Here is a 10,455-nt window from a genome sequence, read left to right on the forward strand (position 1 = left end):
AAAAAAATTGTTGGAATCATTAATGTGATGAGTATGTTAGTTTTACCAAGCTCTTGTTGCAAGTAATGCTTCAATTTCTGTGCTATAAGTTGTCTTGAGGCCTAAAATCTTCTACTAATTGCACCATTGAGAGGTGCCTGAAGTTTTTCTTTACATGCTGATTAAAGGTTACAACATTTGATCAGTGATATCAAGGCTGCCCTCATCATATGGTTGAATGATTAAAAATACCCCAACATATATTGAAAGAAAATTACAAGAAAAAACAAAGTCAACATAAGTTTTTTGAGTATAAATACAACCCTCTTAAAACAGGGTATGACACAAATTTAACTCTTCATGCCATTGCCATTCCGAGTTCATCATTGTTACAGGCAGACCCAATAAGAAATTTAGGAAGATAATGAAGATGGACAGATCCTACAACTGTAAAAGATCAGCTTTCATAAATTTCAAAAACTACAAGCTATGCAAAATAACTCCTATTGCTAATTGGTTAGGGTAAGCTCCTGAAAAGTGGCTTTAAATAGGGTAGTTAGGTCCTAGTGACCACTCTGTGCAACCTCTGCTTGTCCAGTCTTTTGTGCATCATTGTTCAAATGTTGGTCATTCCTGACAGTTCTAAAATCTTCATGCCCAGTAAATTCCCCAAGTTTCTCCTGAAATAATAAACCCCCAGAAATGTATCAAAGTGGCATTTTTATAAAAAGTATGACCTTTGCTAGTTCTAAACATTTATGTTTCATAACAGAATTAAAATGCATATATTCCTCATGTGTTGGTGTTCATGTTGTCTGAGAAGACTGGCTTAGCTGTGGTGTGTTCAGTGCCATTCATGAAGATGAACATCTTAGCCAAACCACCTATGGTGCTATGGTTCACAGTTGGTTTTTTCTTCCTCCTCAACTGTAGTGCAAATAAAAGTGAAAGACACCTTTATTGCATATTATTCCTAATTAAATTTTCCCCAATTTAATTTCTTGCATAGTTCTGCCCCCACCACTGGATCAGCTCTCTCCCAATAAAATTCTGCAGGGTGTGTGCTCAGAGCGACGAAAAAAAAAAAAAAATCATGAATTGATCACTGAGCATTACAACATCTGCTATCAAATTATTCATTGCATGTCCAGTGAGGAGGAAAACCAAACAAAAAAAGGTATCAATATTAAACAGATCAAACCAGGAAGAGAACATCACCTTAAGAGATGCATTTTCTGCAAGAAGTTGCTCATAATCGCTCTTGATCCGGTTTACTTCTGATCTCAAATTGGCATTTTCTTCTTTTAGGGCTTCAGCACGCTGGGCCAACTCATCACATTCAGCCTGACTCAAAAGTCAGCACACAATCCAATTAATTCAAATAGAGGCATATACCTGGGATACAACTGTAAAGCATTGGATTATGAAGAACACTTCATTACCTGTTTACGCAGCCTAGAACGGCGAGCAGATTCTCTGTTTGACTGTTTTCTCCTCTGTCTCTTTAGCTCTCTTTCATCCTATCAGTAAATAAATAAAAATATGTAAAAACATAAGAGACTATATGATCATTATAATTGAATACAACCTCTTTCCTCTGTGATAGGCAACTAAGCAGGGAGTGTAGACTAAAGAGTAGAGCCTTGAGGTTGAGGGAGATGCAACATGAAGAAAGGTGTGAGATGGGACCACGTGCAGTGCTCATGGCAGTAGGTGCAACGTACAGAGACGCTGATTGAGACTGCAACAGGTCCCAAATGAAGCTGCAAGGTCTTGAGAGGGAGATGAAGAGAAGATGGTCAAGGAGTAGGAGGTGAAGCAGAACAGCAGACCTAGAATGAGGGAGAAGTGAGATTGAGGAGAACTAAGGAAGGCCGGGGTTGTGTATGCCCACATGAAAGTCAAAATGATGAGAGCAAACATATGTAGCCTTTATAGATAGGGATGCAGAACAACATAGAACACTAATAAAACTTCAGTTAGATTTAGTTAATTCAGTTTTTTCACTGAATTAACCAAATAGGAAAAGTTTTTTTTTAAAAAAAAAAAAGATTACTGAAATCAAACCAATATATTAGAAATCCAAATTAGAACAGTTTAGTTACGTTTTTTTCGGTTGAACCAAAATCTACTCTCACCTTATTGCAAGCACAAACATACCGCACATCTTTACCATTCTCATAATACATATTATTATAGTGTGGCAGATGAAATTTCAAATGTAAACAGAAATTTGTGAAGTTGAAGCTGCAACGGAAAGATTATTTTATCTTTTTTTCACCAAATCTCTCTTCACTTATCAGGTTTCTAAACCATAAAATCTTATTAGTTCATTTTCAGTGGAAAATGCAACTATGTCTGACACAATACCCTTTTAGTTTAATGCATCCTTAAAAACAGCATACAGAGCCTAGAAACCATAGAAACACTAAAATTCTGCAGATGGCAAAATCTGAATTGTTTCATGAGGGAATTCTTTCAACTATCAATTAATATGATAGAACTTGAAATCTAGATACAAAAAGATGACAAAACCAATCTTGCAGGGAGTTGGAAGTTGGAATCTTAAAACACTGAGTGGACTATCAGCAATTCAGAGTATGACCAAGAAGCAAATTAAGAACAGTATTTAAGTGGACCAGTGCATGAAAAGCAGTTGCAAAGATTAATTAATCCCTGCCACAAGTATTAATTCTCATGCACCAGAAGAGCTTCAGAAACCCTAATCTACCAAAGCATATTTCTTTTTCCTTTTTTTTTTAAAAAAAACATTAAAGATATCATCCACAATAGTTGTTACCGACTTACTGTTATCAGCACAATGCACAACGCTGGTCTGTTGAGTATAAGATTCTCAATAGTTTGTGTAAAAGAATGACGAGAAAAAGAAATTCCAACAGTTTGAAACATCAATTCATGGACAAAGATTAACCTGTAACCAAATCTGCGATTGAACAGTATCTCGAGATCCAGTAGAAACAATTCCTCCAGCTACTGGAGTATTTGGAACCTTCCCATGAATTCCAGGGATAGCAGATGAAGCTGGAGGTCCCCAGTAGTCCATTCCAATATTTAAGTTGGTTGTGGGACCAGGTAGAGCTCCTGGGGCACCTGTAGCAGGTATCGGCACAACAGGCATACTCTGGTTCATGATTGTATGAGGCATACTCTGCCCTACATTCTGAGGACCATGCACAGAACCACCATTCTGAGATGCATCAGCTGTAATATAGATAATATAGAAATTCTTCATTAAAAAACACATAATTGCCAACATAATGACTAATGATATAGCAAAATTATTATAATTGAACCTTCTGCAGAATCTTGCCTTCCCCCTGACTTCATTTGTGAGTCCTACAAAGGTCAAGGAAATCAGAATACTTGAAAATCCTATTACAACAAGGAAACAAATAAAGAAATTGTATTCTTCCAGCCTCCAAAAAAAAAAAAAAAGAAGACATTCTCCTATAAGTAAATGAACCACAAAATTCTATAGTACAAGCAAATATGTGATTTCAAAAAATGCCTACATCTGGAAAACCTTCAAGAGCTCATCCTATGGAGCAACAACACAGGCTTGAAAAATCACACGTCCTCTGCCCCAGTTTGTCTCTCTCAAGGGGAGAGTATAATTAATAAGAATAAAGAAAACAACTCAGAGGATAGGGTATCTCCTTAACTATTATAAGCAACAATCAAGAAAACAAATAATTAATAGATAAGTGATGCGAAACCCATAATCGACTTAGACAAAGAACGAGGTAAAGATATCTTCCATAAGATTGCTCTACAACGTCTTTAATCAACCCTATTCAACCAATGTGATTAGAAACGAAGATAATCAAGTGATTCCAGCTAGAGAACGCCACAAGATATTCTTAATAAGTTAACTAAGACTTAAATGAGGAAATCCATATTAAAAAATCACAAAATTAAACTTTAATAAGTTGCTAAACAATAGAGAGGAACTAAAGTTCTAAGAATAAATTTTCATTATGGAGAAAAATATCAAATCTTTACTTCTTAACTTCTTTTTCAGCCCTAAATACAAAATAAAAGCTATTTATAACAAAATATATCCTAATCTTAGTTGAAATACGAAATCAAAATAAAACAAAATAAATCCTAATTGAAGAAAAATATAAGGTAATTTTATTTAAATAAGGAAAACCATATCTAATTCTACTAATTTGACTCCTATTTTATATAGGATTATAAAAAATACCAAAAAAACACACTAAAATATCTCATTTATGAGTTTATTATTCTTAAAGTGAATTTATAATGGCTGAAATTAAATCTACAAATTTTAAATAAATAAGCCCAGTCTTCCAAACGTGATATTCAGCATAAATAATTCGACTTCTCCTTAATTCCTCATGATTTCTTGTTTACTCATTTGAATACTCAAAGCATATCACAACGTTTTTACGCTACACTTTAAGTTGTTGAAAGTATTGCCCCCTTTATGCATGCATCAAGAAGGGCCCACCAAAAGATATTAGGCAGTATGAAAGACACTCCTTTAAAATCCCAAGGGATCTCTCATTTGAATAAAAGAATTTAAGGGAAATAAAAAAGCCACATTGACAAATGTTTCAACAGTCTTATCTATAAAACAATGAAATAACCGGATCTCCCTATGGCCAGACAGTAGGACTTCCATCCAGTCCTAAACCTATCCATCACCCTATATTTAGCATGAGATATGAAAAATCCCTCACGTAATCTCGAACAGAGCCTGTTTGTTGTGGCTCTCCTAGCTTGTCATGAAAGGAGAAAGAGAAGTTGAAAAGCCTATTTTCAAATATACACGGAGAACAAAGATTTAATTAGAAATAAGACCTCTTTTTCCCCCTAACAGCTAATATTATCATTATCCCTTTAGGCTTTTTAATGCTCAGTAGTGCAATAGGTATCCACTGTCTTGGCAACAAATGAAGTCTTGCAAAGTTGCTAATAAACTTAAGACCTAATGGCAGCATTAAAAAAATGGTCTTTTAAAACTAAAAATATTTGTGTAGCCAATATAAAGATGTCTTTTCCAAGAAATTCTCGATGCAATGGAATCCTCTTCACATAACAATTTATTATCAAGGACCCATTTCTGAAAGATCCAGGATATGTCATTTTCATATGCCCAGAAATTTCAGTTATTCATAAAATATGTTTCTAGACCATCTTGTACAAAATTAATTTTTCAGAAAGAGAATGCTTTTGACAACTTGAAGAATGGGAAAAACATGTTTCGTAATTAAACATAAGAACATAATCCAAGGAAACGTAATTGCTTACCAATGACCAGACCCATAAGGTAGATGAAATTAGACAAGCCACATCCAGGACAAATAAAATTCAAATTAAGTTGGGCATAGATTAATTTCACTCTTGTAATCTTGATATACTGACACAAACTAATGCTTAAATCTTTACACTATAACACTTCTAACCATGCCTTCTTATATATATACTTTCAGACTAGTTCACAGGAAGCCTCAGTTCCAAGTACATTTGGTGATGGTATCGTTTACCTTCCCTTTAGATAAGAAGAGATGTACTGACACATTAAGCCATTATATATTGCACTAGTTATGAAAATTTAACAGGAAAATAACAAGGCCAAAAACTACCAGAATGAAATTACTTGTGTAGTGTGATTTTCAGGCCAATCATTTGAAGGATAATAACTACATGCCTTAAAATTTATTTGCTAGACAAAAAAGATACATACACATTACAGACTGACAATACTGAGAATATGTAACACATGATCATATATTCCTCAATCAGAAAATAAAATGACAGGAAAAATGAAATGAAATCAACATGGACTCCAACCTGATTTCCATGTTCATAATTCATAAAGGTGCTATTAGTGATAATAGTGCCTTGCAAGTGCTTGAGGACTATGAAACTACACTATTTCAATGAAATTTACAAAGGCATGCAGACAAGCAAAAATTTCTTCTGGCAAAATGAAGGAACTACTCTGAGTGATAAAGTGAATGAACCAGAAAATCCACATTTGAAGTGGCTGATGTAAATACAAGAGAGCTGAAGTAAAAAGAAAAATAAAAATTAATAATAATAATGTCGGCTGCAGCACTTACGTTCTGTGAATTGGCATCACTTCCTTCACTTGTGCCTTCACTTGCACTCTCAGCACTACATATCAAGAGTAATTCCAACATCAATTGATGTACTCGATAATAACAATAAGTCAATGCAGCCAATAGACACAAGAAAAAGGGACCACCTAACCCCATTAACATTTCTAATAATCAGAAATTTCAGTATTCAGAAAAATAAGAAGAAAATAAATACAAATCTGTAAGCCTGAGCAATACAGGATTCTCCATTCCCTTGAACTATAAATACTACTTCTATATTATCTTCAAGAATAAGATCGTAGGATGAAAATATATTCTTCTAGTTTCTATAAACAACTTTCACAAATTAATTTAATTAAAAACAGCAAAAAATGTTTAATCTGGTCAGGAAGCTACAGATGGGCAACGAAAGGTCCTTGCTTCTATAAGTGAATTTTCCTTACATTACATCCGAAACAATATATTCTAGCTGGTTGCAAACTGGCAATCGACTCCTCCCCATGTTATATACAGTTTTATCCTAACATCGAATAAAAGGTGCATAAAAAGTAGCTTGGAAGTTGGAACAAACATAAATGCAATGGTACCAGTAAATAGGCATAAATCCACAAGCCACCAACAAATATTACAATAATTGAACACCACATGTTCCATTCATCCACATGTCTGACAAGGTCACCTTTTAGAATAAGCTCCATTAGCAGACGCTCCTGATGTTTTACCAATCTCATTATTCTTCCCTGTAATCATGTTTAAACTGCCCAAACTCCCTTTGGACCTTTTAATTGGCAATTTTTCCTTCACATCAGATGGCTTCCCATCTGCTTCTGTGCTACCCGGTGTATATCCCTATGACAAACTTAGTATGAGTTCATTTCTATGTAAGCATAAGGTCGAATACATCCTATAGGCAAAATAATTTTGGCACAGGAAACTCACAGATGCCTCATTGATACCATTCGGCGAAGGCATTGCAAAAGGACTAAAAGGATAAGATCCCTATATAAATAAAAAGGTTCACTTTTAGATGAATCCAAAAAATGAAAACGAAAAAATGTAAAGAGTTAAGCAAATAATACCGGAGGAATGGATGGATGAGCATATAAACCACCATGGGGATACATGGCAACATATGGATGTGGTGGGGTACCATAAGGAGGCATAATATGCTGTTATTAAAAAAAATTTCATTAGAACTGCACCAATTTCAAATAAGGTAAAATTACATAAGCTGAGCAGGAAAAAAAAAAAGAAACCTAATGCAAATGAGAAGATTTTAAGCATAATTGCAGAATGTTAGGTAAGATCAGCATAAAAATTATCAAAACCATCAAAAAGTTAGATGAGACAAATACTCTTGCAATTCAAAAACAACTTACTAAATTTGTTGGCTGAAGACATGTAGTACGTTAGCTAACTGATTGATTTCAATTAATGGCCATGTTATTTCAAGCCTATGAATATGTAGATCAAAACAATGGAAAAGCTAACAATTGAGTAAATGTGCATTAAACAATCAATGTGGAGTTGCACAAGCCTAGAAACAGCCCCGTCTGAATTAGGCAGTATGCTCCAATATCAATGAAATTCCACAAACTTACTTTAAAATAATATCATGAAAAAAGATGGTTTATATTTTGAAGCAAAACTAATATAAAAGCATACAATATATTAACTCGCAACAAGTTATAAAAGGACTATCTCAATGATCTTATTTCTAAACTTGCATCGTCTTAATAAAAAATTGAAAACAAAAAATGTTCACCTATATCAGGCAAAATATCATGCTCAAGGTCAATACATAAAAACACAAACAAATTAGTTGAGCTCCACTCTAATGAGAGGCAACTGCCAAAACTCTAGGTAACTCATTCCATCTCCAGAATAAGATAGTTAAGGGATTCATTACTTCAATCTCTCTACTAACTGCTCACTGCCTCCTTTCTTGAGGAAAAAAAAAATCAATCTTTAACATAAATCATCACAACCAAATGTAGCCAGTTTATGCTGTCATGTGCATTTGTGTCAATAATAACTGATTCATAAACCTTAAATATAAAAAGGAATCTACGAGTACCTGAACCCCCCACATATATGGGTGAGCTTGGGGACTTGATGCCAAGAACCCATGTGGAGGTATAGGAGAATATGCCTGTTGAAGAAACAACAAATTTGATAATCCCAATACTAAAAGATCAAAAATGTTCCTTTTCTCTCAGTTTTTTTTTCCTTAATTAGAAAACAAATTTGTCTAGTGTACCTGAAATCCCGTCCATTCAGGATTTACAGTGCCAGCGCTGGTGGTTGAAGTCTGCTCCTGAAGAACACAGGACTAAACTGGTTCACTTTGGGCAGGTAAAAGTGTTTAATCTAAAACAAGGAATAATGACTTCAATAAACACAAAAGTAGACCTGCGCAGTGGTACCAGACAGGGCCTTTGCCTCTTTCTCCTTTGCTGGTTTATCCATGTCACTGCTGCCCATAGTTATACAACCTTTCAATAATTCGTCAAACCATCCTACAGTACAACCACCATTATCACAATAGGGACTTCTTACCCGATATGCACAAGTAATCTACGCAAACTAGACCCCGCATAGAACTTGCTAAGACAAACAATCGTTAATACCAAAATTTGCAGCAAACATTTGCAACCCATGAAAAAGAAGAATCTAATAAATTCAATAGTTCCCGAGAAAACAAGCAAAACTGCATAAGCGCTTATGCATAGACAATAGTACTATTTGCTGAGTACAATAATTCGACAACTTCAAATTAATAACTCAAGATACCAACTATAGATTTCATAAAGGAAGTTACGGTCATGCATCTAGAAAAAAAAGTTTTACCTGCAGACTTGAAAGCATATCACTTAATCGAAAACAAACAAAATAAAAGCTCAATTCGATTAATGAAATATAACCCTAAATGTATAACAATTAAAATTAGCATGCAAATGAACAACTAAAACTCACAAATTCAACCAAATTCAATATTAAAAAAAAAAAAAACAATTCTATTACCAGTTGCTAAAACCTTAAAAGACCAAAGTCGAATATTGATCCACTGAATGAGTATGAAATCTAAGAAATTGATAAACCAAAAAGGCAACGGAATACAGAGGCCAATTAAGAAAAGCTTAGGCGGCAATAATGGAGGAAAAGAATAATTTGAGCAGTTACAAAGGAAAAAAAAATCAAAATAAAAAATAAGGTAAGAATTTGGGAGTGATCAGAAATTAGGGTTTGTTGGGATTACGGGTGAGTTATTGGTGTAGACGTTGGAGGTTCACGGTTCACATTCTTGGGTCGTCATACGGTAGTCGCTGATGCAGAGGAAAGAAAATCCTTTCCGCTGGGCGAGTGTTTTCCACACTTATGATGATCGCGTGGTGGCCATTTGTCAGGAATTACAGTGATTGGGGTGGGTTGAAATTTCCTTCTTTCGGTCTAAGATAATAGTTTATTAATGGAAAGAGAATGGAAGGCCCAATACGATGCAAAGGGTCCAAAGAGAGACATGTAGCAATTAAGCCCAAACCATGGTCAAAAAATATGGGCACCAAAGAAATTCTAACAACCTGAACTAGATCCGATCCGATCCGATCCGAGTTAAAACTGAACCAGCCGAAGGAAAATGAGCCATTGATCAAAGTTGCAACTAGCTGGAGAGACGCACTGTTTTGTTCTCAAAGTAGTGAGGCCATGGATGATAACAACATAACCATGCATGAGAAGGTTTATCAACACAAGCATCCTAGGACTCATCGAATATTTAAGGAGCAACCACGGAAGTCAAATTAAAAGAATAAAACATAGTATAAATTAAATTAACTTAAAAAAAAGTATTGTTAACATCTCCAAAATAAATTAACCCTATTTTTCAATAGAAAACCTTTAAAAAAAGTCTAATGAAAAAGCCGCTTAGCAGAGTTTTAACTTTTCAAGTGGTTTCAAAGAGCCGGAACAATCAAAAGACGATATTACATTAATTAATTAATTAAATAATTAAAAAATATTATTTTAATAAAATAATAACACTTTTTTCCTATTTTATAATTTTATATTATCTTATAAATGTTAAATAAAAGTAATAAATGCTACTCATGTCTAAATAATAAGTGATCTAACCTAAAACACTGAGACAATTCTACCTTAGTCTTTGATTGGTTGAATGAAATCAAAGAGAATGTAAAGAGAAGTAAGTGCAAGAGGGCAGAGAAATCTATTAGACAATTAGAAAATATTATGTATGAAACATATTAGTTTATTTTGATTTTATTAATATACTGTTAATAGGTTAAATGTTTATTAATTATTATAAATTTATTGTCAATAAGATTTTATATATATATATATATAT

The 10,455-nt window shown here is 34.0% G+C and overlaps 1 protein-coding gene across 4 annotated transcripts; it reads right to left on the reverse strand.

Moving 5' to 3' along the window:
* Positions 1 to 218: 218 nt before the first annotated feature.
* On the reverse strand, positions 219 to 9,509 carry LOC110601836 (bZIP transcription factor 16). 4 transcript variants are annotated; one of them, XM_021739182.2, is made up of 13 exons: positions 9,352 to 9,509; positions 8,505 to 8,611; positions 8,353 to 8,409; positions 8,170 to 8,244; positions 7,172 to 7,261; positions 7,032 to 7,091; positions 6,772 to 6,941; positions 6,093 to 6,147; positions 3,294 to 3,336; positions 2,912 to 3,201; positions 1,422 to 1,499; positions 1,198 to 1,323; positions 219 to 659 (listed from the first exon to the last, which is right to left on the reverse strand). In XM_021739182.2, the coding sequence occupies exons 2-13, from the start codon at positions 8,574 to 8,576 to the stop codon at positions 543 to 545; spliced, it is 1,233 nt and encodes a 410-aa protein (XP_021594874.1). In that variant the 5' UTR covers positions 8,577 to 8,611; positions 9,352 to 9,509; the 3' UTR covers positions 219 to 542. The 4 variants fall into 4 exon arrangements, with proteins under 4 accessions (XP_021594874.1, XP_021594875.1, XP_021594872.1 ...); XM_021739183.2 differs by having other exon boundaries at positions 8,505 to 8,568; positions 9,117 to 9,506; XM_021739180.2 differs by having other exon boundaries at positions 9,117 to 9,505.
* Positions 9,510 to 10,455: the final 946 nt, after the last annotated feature.

The sequence above is a fragment of the Manihot esculenta genome, chromosome 15 (assembly GCF_001659605.2).
Source record: "Manihot esculenta cultivar AM560-2 chromosome 15, M.esculenta_v8, whole genome shotgun sequence".
NCBI classification, from domain to species: Eukaryota; Viridiplantae; Streptophyta; class Magnoliopsida; order Malpighiales; family Euphorbiaceae; genus Manihot; species Manihot esculenta.